We start from the raw sequence: 13,098 nt of genomic DNA, 5'->3' as shown, positions 1-13,098 counted from the left end.
TGTAGATGCCTGTCTTTAAAGGAGCAAAGTGCTGGCATCTCTCCAGTGGTTGTAGAAGGAGGTTGCATGAGCAGCTCAGATTTGGATGTCTATCTTTTAGACTTCATTCTGCCGGTTCATCTTCTGAATGGTATTACAAAGTATACCAGTGCTAGATTCAACAGTGGGTGCCTGCTGCTGGACCAGGTTGAGGAAAACATCTATACTGAGTGATAATGCTGTTGGGATGATATATTTAACAGTGTGCCTAATGCTAAAAATGTGAGCTCTTCTTTGAGGCCATGATTGCAGTTAGCCAAGAGACAAGCCTTCCTTCATTCTGTAGTCCGGTGTTTCCAAAGTGTGGGGCACCACCCAATGTGAACAGGAGAGGCTGGCTCTGGGAAGGGTCCAACAGAATATGTAATTGTTTCCAAAATCTAAATGTTTAGTGAAAAATTGATTGAGGTAATTATTATTATAGAGATACACTAATTGAGTATTGTTGATTTGAAGTCTGCCTAAATCAGTGAAGAACACTATACATATGTGGAAGTGACTAAAGGTACTGGTTTAAAGATTTGTTATCCAAGATAAGTAGTTTTGTTCCTGTAAAGATGGGCATCCAGCTATCAGAAGTATGGAAAATCCTACTGTAGGCCGATAGGAAGTTATCTTCTGCTACTTCATTAAGTGATTATCTTTTGCCTTAGGTGACTATATTGCTTATCTTTGCTGAAAGCAATCTGTATTCAGTAAAATATCCAGGAGCACTTCCCTTTAAATTTTTATATAAAACTTTTTTATTTGAACAGTTAGCGTAATTTCTGAATCAAGATAAAAAGAACAAGAATCAACAGTGTTTAAAATGAGTAAACTCAAAGTGTTGAGCAATATACTCTTGATTTAAGAAAAAAAGAAAAAAAGAAATAATAATAATCCCTTTCTAGTCTGAAAAGTCATACATAGTGTGATTTTGTTCTAAGTGTCCTTTTTGAGGGAGAGTTTGAGTAGTTCCCAAATACTTGTTCAGTGGAATGAATTCTTTATTGATTTTGCCTTTTCCTCCAAATAATAGTAAATGACCACCATCTAGTGGCTGGTAGAGATCGTTCAGGCAAACAATGCTTTCTGTTTCTGGATGGCCACACTGTAACATGAAGCTGTGAATTATTTTGCTAATCTTTATTTTACATAACCTGAATTCTCTTTGCAGGTGAATTACAAGAAAGATTTGGAAAGCCTACATGATCCAGCCTCTGATCTACCCAACCTGCTATATTTAAACCATGCTTTAAATATCAGCAAAACACATAGTGATGTAAGTAGCCTTTATAAGAATGATCTGGAAAATACATGTAGTAAGGAAGGTAGTAGGTATAGTCACAGTAGAATAAATAAATCTTTGGTATTTGCTTCATGGTCTCATATGTAGTAGACTGTGGTGTTGTAACCATAGTAGTTGGGGCATGTAGTGAAGAAAAAAGCGCTTTTAGGGAGAGATAGTTCAGTTATTAGAACAACTAATATACTGGGTAAGAATCACACAGACTTCTGGTACTTGAGCATTTCTTCTTATATGTCTGAAACCTTGTCTGTTTTTTCCTTTGTTGATCTAACATACTTCTTTCCTTGCAAATATTGTTTTGCCTAAGATCTTAGTGCTTTCATCTGCAAGTCTCTGTACAGAAGTGACCATTATACTAGTTTAATATTTGGACTTCTGCCATAAACAGCTTCTCAAGTGCTAGCTTCCCTTATTGCTTCTCTGTCTAAACCTTTTTTCCCTCCTAAAAGTCTGAAGCTTCCCACAGCAGATCAGGTAATAGGCACATACTCCATTCTGCCACATAACAAGACATGCTCCTTGGTGGTGCTGGTGGTCTGACATAGGATAGTGGTGGGGTTGAAATGGGGAGGAAGAGGTAGGAAACCCCTGGCTTCTGTGCAATGCTGAAGCTTCTCTCCTGCTCCAAGAGCACTTACGCTACACATGCGATGCTTGTAGGCTGGTTAGCTGCATTCATCGTCTTTACTCCAGAAACCACAGAAGGGCTGCAGAACTGCTGTGGAAAGGCATGAGTGGGTGGTGTGGGGAAGGAATGTTGCTCATGGTCGGCAGGAGGCAAGCACTTCACATACAAAGGGTTAGTCCTAATGACTAGGAGCATACTGGGTCATCTTCTGAGTCAGTGCCTGCTTATGGAAGCTTATGTATAAAATAATCAAAATAATCCAGCCTTCCCAGTTGTACTTGATTTTTGTGTTACTCTTTGGTGAATTAAAGCTTGCTTTTTATCTGTCTCACTCCAATAAGTGAAGCTAACACTGACTATCCCCTTCTGTATGGGTAATAAATGAGTTGATAGGTTTCACTTCCTACATTCTTCATTTTGGCCTAATTCTAGTTTCCTTAAGCATAAGGTAAGATTGACATTTTTTTGCTGATTAAATGAACACCCTCAGAATGAATTTCATATTTGTCATCTTATCTGTAATGAGATAGAATCCTGGAGTTTCCCTGAAGGTAGCTCACTACTTGCAAAATTTATTTCTTTCTATTGCCCAGGAAGGGTTGATTCATTTTGTCTATGCCCTCTTCTGAGGACTCCATAAATACTGAGTCTCTGATTTTTGCATGTCCAGATGCTGGTGGATATTGTTTCTTGCTGCAAGCAGGAAGAAGTATGCTTTGCCAGTCCCTAAGGTCTCCACTAGCTATTTGTCTTCTATAGAAATGCCATTTCCAGAATCCTTCTCAGATTTGACCTCCCCATGTCATCTCTTTGATTTTAACATGGCTTACTCTCCTGCCTTTCTCCATGCTTTTCCAATACCTTCTTTGTGGTGTTCTCCTTGTGTCTCCAGAGTTCATACCAAATCTTTCTTGAAGTCTGCTTCCACTGTATGAAACTATAATACCAATGCAAAGCTGTTTGTTATACAAGTACATCTTCTATGGGAATAAATTCCAACAGTTCAGAGGAAAGCTTGATGTGCATGTTTCGACACAAATAGACTGATTTTTGACAGGTCGAATTAATCCTATTTTCATTATTTTGATGAGGAAGAGAGTTCACAAGGTAGAACTTTCCCCTCATATGATATACATGTAATTTTCTTTAGCATGAACTATGGAGACATAAAATTTAAAACTTTGATATAAATAAACTAAAAAAAAAAACCCATAAAAACTTTGATATATATAAACTACAACAGCTAGTTTATTGTTTTGCATATTTAAAATTTGTTCCTGTTGTAGAGACTTTGAGATGCTAAGAAACTACAGGCTAAAAAAAAAAGGAACTTAGATGTGTTTCATTTTATGGAACAGGATGAATAAGTAGGACTTAAGAGACTGAATCTGGTGCCTCTAGTTTAGTGTAGCAAAAGGTGATATACCTAATTTTATTTTATAATTTTTTAAAAAAATTTTGTTCCATTAGTTGAGGAATGAAGTAAAAATATGAAGTCAGTATCTGTCGATGGAGATAATTTTCATTTGTTTCCATAGAGAAGTGATTTTGTTGTGTGACATTTATAATTATTTCCACTAGGAGGCAAACACAGACCATCATATGTGTTCCTTTGCACTTCAAATGTAAATAGTAATGTTTATTTTCTAGCAAACATAAACATTTGACTTTTGGATGAGCAGGACAAGCATTTTCTCTAGGAACTTACAAAAGTTATTTCTTATCATATCTTTTTTTCACTTCATCACAATATTTTAAATTCAAATTTAGCAGTAGAGCTCCTGAGTTGGGAGACCTAAACTATAGTTTCTTTTATGCTGTTTCTCCCATAGTTATTTTAAATGGTATTTAAGTTGCAAAACCATCTGGATTTTGTTTGTGAAAACATTCTTGGATATTTTTTGTTTCAGTATGAATATAAGAAATCATTTAAGCAAAGCAAGGGCTTCTATCATTTCACCCCGGATACAGCTGAACAAATCCATCACAAAGAAAATGCAGTGCTTCAAAGTCAGGTATACGCAATCATAAACACATCTTGCAAAGAGAAAAATGCAGCATTCTAACAGTGATTAAATCAGGCTCAAAACTGCATGACAGATTACAGTGGTATACAGTTCGCATTCAATCAGAAGCACCCCATGAGGAGAGAGGAGAGTGTTTTTGCAGGACCCAAACCTAGGGCAGAAGCCTGACAGGGAACAAGATTCTTAATACTTTTCTCAAATTCAGACATCACTATTTTTGAAGAGAGAAATAAATGAAAATCAATTACTCATTCTGAATATCATATTTAGATGTGTAGCTATTTGCTGTCCTTTATGGCTCGTGTAGAATATTCCATCATACCCCACACTGACTGACTGAGATAAGTAATGTGTTTGCCCATCTTAATCAAAAGAGTGTGAATGAATGAGTTCAGAAGGCTTCTTCAAGTTTCCAAACAAAGCGTATTTGCTTTGTGAGTTAGCAGAAAGTTATATGTCAGTGTCTTAACCCTGTGTCCTTCAATCTGATTTTGCTGCTGGCTTTAAGATCATGGTCATTGGTAGCTGTGAGGGGAATGTTGGTGCAAGACTGGACCCTGCCGAGGCAGTAGTTTTTCTTCCCTTTTCCCTCCCACAGGTACAAACAAAAGTACATTTCAGAATGGTGTTCCTGAGCCTGAAAGAGAGACCTGTGGGGCCAGGCTGTGAAACACATTTTGTTGTTACAGTAAATGTGTTGTTTAATGGAAACGTGACAGGGGATCCTATTGAAAAGCTGCCAACTGTTCAGACATAGGTCAGTCAGCCAAAATCATGCAATTAGTTTAAAGACTGTGATTGATGCTCCTCACTCCTGCTGTCTTCAAAGTTCACCGTTTTTAGATGTGACATTTTGAAGAAAAGGAGTAAATGACTCAAGAAAAAATTTCCTTGTCTAGCTGCCCTGTTTCTCCAACAGGTTAAATTTGGGAGGAGTCTTCCAAGTCAAAATCTTTAAGGAGTATGGCTAAGACAGGATTTGTCTGTTGCCGTGGCAAGTGATCAGATCTCACATTGTCTCAGCTGTTAACAGCCTTTATTTTCATTTTCCTAGGTCAAGTACAAAGAGAATTATGAAAAATCGAAAGGCAGATCAATGCTGGAGTTTGTGGATACACCAATGTATCAAGTTTCAAAGGAGGCTCAAAAGATGCAAAGTGAGGTTAGTAAAAATGTGCGCTTGAACTAGTAGAATTTAGATCAACAGAAACGCTAACAGACATCTTGTACTCAGGTTAAGAAAGCAGATGAAGCAGATTACAAAGGTTTTATAAATTGAGGGTATGATAGAATTAGTACTGAGTGGTTCTCTTGGCTATTCTGTAGCTCAGTTCCTCCTTCAAATTTTTTTTTTCCTCAAAAGGCCGTTGGTGCTAACACTAAACAGAGATTGTATGTAGCATCATTGAATTGAGAAGAAGCTCAAGAGGTCATCTAGATCAGAGTTTACTAACTTTTTCACCTTTTGCCTTTAATTCCATCTTTAATGATTGATTGTTCTCAGGTGGGTGTAACTGAAGCTGCAAAGCCCAGTCCAACCCCATGCTTTAACTGAAACATGCTCTTGCCTGTTCAGCATGGGGAGCTCAGCAAGGGGGAAGGACTGTTCCCAGGCTCCAGAACAGCACTGGCTATCCTATGTCAGGCTATATTTTTCTAACTTTTTAGTAAAAACTTCCAATGGTGGAGGTTTTGTGACCTCCCAGGCACTCTAGTCCAGTGTTTCACCATCCATCCTGAGAGAGAGTATTTCCCTGTGTCTCCCTTGCTGCAGTTTGATTCCATTATTTTTGCTGTGTGTCATGGAAAACAGATGATTTCATCCTCTTGATAGAAACTTTTATGTGTTTAAAACCATTACCTTGTGTGCCATTTGTCTTCTGTTTTCTCTGCCAAACTGCAGGCTGTTTCTTTCATAGATCAGGTTAAACATTCTTTTTGGAAATACCAGACATACATATTTTTGTATAAATTGTGTGTAACTTGGGTAGATAATCTAGGTAATGAAATGAGTAATAAAGTTGCTTATTAAGGTGATAACTAATTTATGGCATGACTCATTTCTGGCTCTGTTTACAGTGTACTTTTTGAAATATACTTGGAAATGCACATGCATGTACCATTAGTTGTTGTTTTTGCTTCAATAGAAAATGTATCGCAGAGATTTTGAAGAAGAGATCAAGGGAAGACCCTCAATGGATTTAGACAAGACCCCAGAGTTCTTGCATATAAAAGAAGTCACTAACCTTCTGAAAGAGGTAGGGGATTTTCCTTTCTTTTTTTTGTCGTTAAGTTGTGAATGAGTAATAAGCAGCATCACTACAAGCTACTGAGTGCTGAGTTAACTTGATAGCTCAATACAAAAGTGACTCCATAAGTAAAAACTGTGGCGTGTCATTTTGTATTCTGAATAGTGCTGTAGTAAGAATCGATAGTTTTTGAAGTTTCCTTATGAACATAAGGAAATGATAAAACTCAGCACACCTGAACCAGAAAACAGAGTTAAATGAACTCCATAGAAAATGGATCGTTGGCAGGATGTCCCCTCTTGAGGGCCTCAGTTTTGGAATTTGTTCCTCCCCTGGGCTCAAATACCCCAAATTTGGTGACCTTCCAGGCATGCTGCAAAAGACATCTGTTTGATAGGGTTTTGGAGACGACCTGGAGTTTGCTTTCCAGATAGATGAAGGGGTAGAAAGGAGGATTTCTGTTGGTGTCCAGATGGCAGTTTTTCCTTTTGAGTAATTATTTCAGGTTTATGATAGTCTGTTGTGGTTGTATAGATGCCTTGAGCTGTGTGTAGTCCCTTTTAACTAATTGAACTGAAATAATTATCTGTCATACATGTTATGGATGAAAATAAAGAAGACCAAAATTCCATAATATAGCTGTGATATTACATAATCTGCTTTAAGCAAATTTTGTTACAAAGTGCAGGTTTTCTGTATGCTCACTGTTTCTTTATTTGTCCAATATTCTTATTAGTTGTATGTGGCATTATAAATTAAATCACTTTTTCCATAACTGAGAATCCTTATATGTTTAGTGTTTTACTTTTTATTTTGTTATTCAAAACTGTTTTTATGTATTGGTTGGTTCTATAGATTAGGCTTACTATTTGACCAAATTTAGAAGTAAATGTATCAGAAAATTCATAGTTAGAAATACCAGAGCTGCTAGATGTTCTCCATTTGAATTTGAGAGCCAACAGGACCTTGTTTATATTTATTGTATTAAGAACTGATGTTTTTGCTGTGGCCCAGATGAACGGAATCAAGGATGCTAGAATTAAAAAATCTTTGAACCTTGTTCCTTTCCTTGTTCTTTAAACAAGTTATCCCTGTCTATGCTAGATTTCCTATGGGTAAAGAAAAGATTTTCTTTTCAGATATTTTTTTATTATTCATCCTGTAATAAATAATTTATTCCAGCAAGCTTGGCTGTCAGGTAGACAAGTCTCAAGCTAGATCTAGTTTGTGCAGTACCATTCCGTGCGTACATGTGTCATGAATGCCTATTGACTAGGAATAAAATGCAAATGCTTGCATTTCATTGAGTTAATCGTGCTGCATGCTCAATGTCCAGAGAAGTGGCGAGTGCACGCATAGTTGCAGATGGGCTGTAAATGTGCATCTGAAAATTTTGATGTAACTTCCCTCCATAGTGCTACATGCATTAAGATGTTCCCTAATTCTTACCTCCTCAAGTTTTATGACTCATTACTTAGGGAGTAAATCATGCTTTTAAGCCAGAGGGGAAGAATATGAGAAAATGGAAATGGTATTTTCATGCATAACTGCATGAATTTCAGATGCTTTTATATCCACATTCAAGGAACAGATTCCAAACCCAAAGATTACATAGGTCAAATTAATGATTATCTTTCAAGATTCAGCAAAATGATGTATTTCTTCATAGTCTAGGATGTAGCTCAGTATTTTTGCATGAAGGTTCATAATAAACTTTAGATAGATACTGCATGAAACAAGAAGGAGAATCTGGAGTTATTAAAAAATGAATTATTTGTTCGATTACTTGTTTTTTTTTTAAAGTGTCAGCTGTGTTCCAACTTATTCTGTTGCCTTTCCACTGTAAAGAATTCTGCAAATATTTCACATTTTGTAACAATAAGAACTTCTCTGGAACCACATTCACCACTGCTTCAGAAGAGAGAGCTAAATCTAATAATTCTAAATTAATAGAAGTTGTTTCCTGCTTGTTGTAGGACATGATGTCCTACATCTGATTCCTACATTCTGGTGATTAAGAGAAGCTTCTTTAAAAATACCTGGTTTCCTTTCATTTAAAATAAAAAGCTTATACAGAGACAAAGGTGCTCGCTGCTGCTTATGAAATTTAATACATGATTGGGAGTCTTAATTCATGTCTACATAAATCCTTCTGAAAAATTTTCCTTCAATTTTTTTTCTAGTTTCTTTGCTTAAAAAAGCCTAACTCAAACCTGGGGATGGGTAGAGCAATTAATTAAAAATCCTTACAAAACCTAAAGATCTTTAACTTCAGTAGGCTTACATCAGCTCTCTAGGAATTGGGAGGAGGAAAAAGAACCAAATTTCCACAGGCAGATTCTAGTGTGCTTTTAATTTTATACTGCACACTTGAGTACTCTGGAGGCTGCAGTTGCTAAATATTGATAGCTCATGTCAGTGTAGCGTCTGAGGGACACAGAAGTGATATGGTAGGCATATTGCTTCTACATTATAATTTATCAAGCAGTCAGTTTAACAGGTCCTAGTATAGTGTTCAGGGCATCCATCCTGATTGTGATGCCGTTAGTGGGACAGAAGTAAAAACTGAAGCGCAGCCTATATTGGTCTGTAAAAGCAAATGCTACTGCAGTTAAAATATCCGTAGAGAGGCAGCTGAGGCCCCTGAACTATGTGCTAGCACTGTATAGGAGAGAGCTATTTTCAACAGCGCAACAGGAAAATACATGGCTACATTAAAACCTTTTTACTTTTTCAACATTATACCTTTTGATTTGATAATTTCCAATTCTATTTTAACTCTGAAACCTGTACTTCAGCTAATTCATATTTCATAGAAATTTCAAAGAGACGCTTCAGACATTTAATAAGCGGCATTTCTTTTCAAGATCTTGCACACAATATTAAGTGGAGAAATCTCTCTCTTTTCTTAATCCTTAGAAAGAGTATAGAAAAGATTTGGAAGAAGGGATGAAAGGAAAAGGAATGACAGTGTTTGAAGATACACCAGATCTGCTTAGAGTGAAAAATGCAGCTCAGATACTGAATGAGGTATGTTATGCTAGTCAAGGTTATTGATGTCACAGAAATTTATGTTATACATGACTGAAAATATTCCTTTTTTTTTTTTTTACATAATCTGCACTGAACTACATAAGTATTAAAACTGAAGCTATTTCTGTTTTACTTTAAGAACATAGAAAATCTTTGGAAAAACACAGTTTATGACAAATATTTCAGATTTTCAGGCAATTAAAAGGTCAATGGAAATTGTTAGTGGGGTCAGTAGATACAGCATTTAAAACTGGGTTCATTTTTCCATCTATTTATTTGTTCAGCTAGTATAATTAATACTGTAATGGAAACAGAGTTGACTGTTAATTGACTCGTAAAGAAAAGTCAATGATATAATTTTGAGTTTTTTGGAATCAGTACCTTCTATCTGAAAATAAATATTAGTAATGCCTGCCAGGCATCTTGGGAAGATCTTTTATCTAGACAAACTATTCTACTTGTGAAAACCTTATTCCAAAAGTAGAGCTGCTCCTGAAGAAATGGATTTTCCTGAGCTTGCGGTTCATCCAGTGCAAACAGACAGGTGGAGGCTCTTTCCAGAGTACATTTTTAGAACTGAACTTTGGTATTAACTGTGTTGGTCTAAGTTGCTCTGGAGGTTATGTGGAAGCACGTAAATGTGCGACCTACTCCCATTGAAGGGCTGGGAGTGGAAGCGTCCGCCTCCTTGATCCGTGTACTGTCTGTTGAAGACCACCCTGACTGAGGAACTCGTGCTCGGCAAGCCTGTGTGCTCAGCGGAGCTGCAAGCCCCAGCGCTGGCAAGGCTGCAGCTCCTCCGGGTGCGCTTGCCCAGGCTGCCTGGGAAGCAGCAGTGGGGCTGGAGGCTGTGGGGAGGGCAGAGGGAAGGCAAAGCTCATGCTGCACGTCATACCTTTGGGGAGTCATTCTTTCAGAGCAATACATATATTTATTGTACATATGTATATACTTTATTTTCATTTAATATGTATGTATATGTTTATTTGCACACATATACATACATAGCCATAAGAACCAGAGGGACTTCCATACGTAGGACCAACCTTACCGCTGTAAACGAGTGCAGCTGTAACTGCCAGGATTATCTTCCTTGGTGTTTTACACAGTAGCAAGCTAGGAGGAAACATGTGGTTTGGGAAGCAGAGAGTTGTTTTATCACATTTGTTTCCACATCAGAGTGAGACAGAGATGGAAGACTGAAAGTCTTTTTGCTCATGTTCTTGTAACTTTATGCTATGAGTGATCAGACCATTGCATTGAATAGAAAGATATTTTCCTTCTTTCTAACAAATGTACAACCTAAAAAATAGTTAACAAACAGGAAAAGAAAGAAGAAAATATTTTCATTATATATATTTATTTTGAACCCCCCCATTTTCCACAGACAGAGATAAACTATAACAGAAAAGAATGATCGCTACTAGAAACAGCACTGCCTAAGAATCTTTTATTTTTTTTTTTAAAAGTACAATTATTGTTTGCAGTATTTCAAACTATTGTATACAATATTTCAGTATTACATTTGAATATCATTTGCTGATGAACAAGAACTATATCCTTGTTTGGATAAGCTGAAGATGAAATATTAATTTTGTTTCCTGGTTATTGGTTATTTATAATTTATGTTGTGGGGAAAAAGCAGCAATCATGGATTGAGTACTGCCACTTGCCTAATGGTTGTGGTTCAGGAAAGACCTATTAAATGAATAAATTACAACTTCCTGCTCTGAAAGTTCACTGGAAACAATTCTATATGGTATAAAATTTCTAATGTGTAGTATTTTCATAAATAAAATATTTCCGTAAAAAAATGTGTTTCAATTAGGCTGCCACCAAGTACCAGCTTATTACACTATGTTCTACAGAGCTAAACTTTCCCTTTACTTTAGAGGATAATTGTGGCAAGGTTTTTCTCCTGTAGTTATGTGTTTTCCTGACAAACGCTTGCCAAGACTCTTGAGAGTTGTGACTCTTAACTTGAGATTTTTGATTTAGTCTAAATCTTAAATTGGATCTCTTGAGCAAAAATCTAGCTGTAACTGGCTATTGCGAATATAATGTATGAGGTTTTATCTTCACAGAAACAATACAAGAAAGACCTGGAAACTGAAATTAAAGGGAAGGGCATGCAAGTTGGTCCAGATACTCCTGAGATAAGACGAGTCAAGAAAGCTTCTGAAATTGCAAGCATGGTCAGTACCGTACCTGGTGCAAGCTTTCCATTTGACAGAATGCAACAAATTATTGTCACTGAGAATCGCAGGTGGTGACCAATCTAGGCAGTAGCAATACCACAGATTTCATGAAATACCTAATCCGTCAAGCTGCATAGAGTCTAAAAGTTGCATAAGCAGTGTACAGAGGAAAGTTAAGACTTCCCAGAACTTTGACCTTTCTGTCATCTTTTGCAGGTGGTGCTAGTTCCTCATGAACCACATCTAGCCTGGGCTGTATTCAGTAGCTGCAGCCCTACTGCTTTTAGGTCTAAATAGCTGCTGGTTTAGTTAGGGCCAAATGATAAACAGACTTAGAGAGCTGCTGAGGCCTTATGACCCCAGTCTTGCAAAGGACAGCTGAGGGAGAAAGTCTTGTGTACATGTGTCTGTGATTGTGGCTGTCAAAGCTGCAAAGGCAGGTAGATGCAAAAGGCTACCTCAGATTTGAAGTAAGCAATCTGTTCAAAGAATTTTTTAACCGGTCAGCAGCTACAGCATAGGTGCCTCATAGACAGATCCTGCAAAGCTAGTGCTGTTGCATCAAAAGTTACTGGATGTTTTCAGAATGCTGTTGAGTGGAATCGCACAGATCAAAGTAGGAACAATTTAAGAATTCGGCTGTCAAACGTGACTATTTCCAATGCTATTCTTTTCAGAAGGAATACAAGAAAGACTTGGAGAATGAAATTAAAGGAAAGGGTATGGGAGTGGGCATGGATACACCTGATATACAACGAGCCAAAAAAGCTTCTGAAATTGTAAGCCAGGTGAGTACAAAATGAATCTCTTAAAATTACCTCAGATGTAAAACACAATGAGATGTTAAAACCATAAAATTTTCTTGAACATATTTGGGCTAAAAGGAATAAGCAGTGCACAATAAAAAAATTTAAATTAAATAAATTGGAGAATTTATTTTAAAGTCTGACCAGTGCTGTCAGAATAGCTTTGAAGACATGTGTGCACAAATAACTGCAGAATTAGTTATGCTTTTTTCCTTCCTTTTTCTTCAGAAAGAATATAAAAAGGATCTGGAGACTGAAATTATAGGAAAGGGGATGCAAGTTGGCCCATATACTCCTGAAATACAACGGGTCAAAAGGGCTTCAGAAATAGCAAGCCAGGTAGGCATCGTTCAAAGGCTGAATGTTTTAATTCTGTGTAACGACGAGTGCTTGACATATGTTGCTCAAAATAATACTTCTTCTCTAGCTCTCTAGAGGCTTTCATACCTATATTAAATTAATGTACATGTAGTAAAAAGTCTTACTGCCTGATTCTTATTTGTATTTAGGCCTGTCATGCCATGTAAATTGAATTTAATTGTTTACATCTACTGGTACATGTTTTTACATTACATAATGAGAAGGTTTTATGTGTCCTGGCAGTGAAGGGAAAATATATAATACATATGAGAATATATATAAAAAAATATATTTTCAGTGTGGGACACAGTGTCAGGTGTCCCACACAGACAGTGATAACAATATCATGGAGGAGAGAGGTTGAAATAAATACTGTACAAGGATGTTGAGGCTCATCAGCAATGAGCATCTTTTGTTGCAGTTTAAATATTCTGAGCCCAAGAAACAGACATTTTAAAATTATTTTTCAG

The 13,098-nt window shown here is 36.8% G+C and overlaps 1 protein-coding gene across 9 annotated transcripts in view; it reads left to right on the top strand.

The window, feature by feature from the left end:
* NEBL (nebulette) overlaps window positions 1-13,098 on the top strand; it is a 269,002-nt gene that overhangs the window by 205,431 nt on the left and 50,473 nt on the right. For 4 of the 9 annotated variants that reach the window (XM_054814581.1, XM_054814583.1, XM_054814584.1 and 1 more), the window contains 8 exons: window positions 1,196-1,300; window positions 3,866-3,970; window positions 5,037-5,144; window positions 6,130-6,240; window positions 9,151-9,261; window positions 11,349-11,459; window positions 12,140-12,250; window positions 12,497-12,607. The exons of 2 other annotated variants lie outside the window; for them this stretch is intronic. In XM_054814581.1, the coding sequence (XP_054670556.1) occupies window positions 1,196-1,300; window positions 3,866-3,970; window positions 5,037-5,144; window positions 6,130-6,240; window positions 9,151-9,261; window positions 11,349-11,459; window positions 12,140-12,250; window positions 12,497-12,607 (873 nt within the window). The remainder of the gene's footprint in view (window positions 1-1,195; window positions 1,301-3,865; window positions 3,971-5,036; window positions 5,145-6,129; window positions 6,241-9,150; window positions 9,262-11,348; window positions 11,460-12,139; window positions 12,251-12,496; window positions 12,608-13,098) is intronic. 3 more of the 9 variants (XM_054814585.1, XM_054814582.1, XM_054814588.1) reach the window with 1 other exon arrangement.

This window comes from Grus americana, chromosome 2, assembly GCF_028858705.1.
Source record: "Grus americana isolate bGruAme1 chromosome 2, bGruAme1.mat, whole genome shotgun sequence".
Taxonomy (NCBI): domain Eukaryota; kingdom Metazoa; phylum Chordata; class Aves; order Gruiformes; family Gruidae; genus Grus; species Grus americana.
Note: the sequence above shows the minus strand (reverse complement) of the source record. Positions and strands in the feature narration are given on the sequence as shown.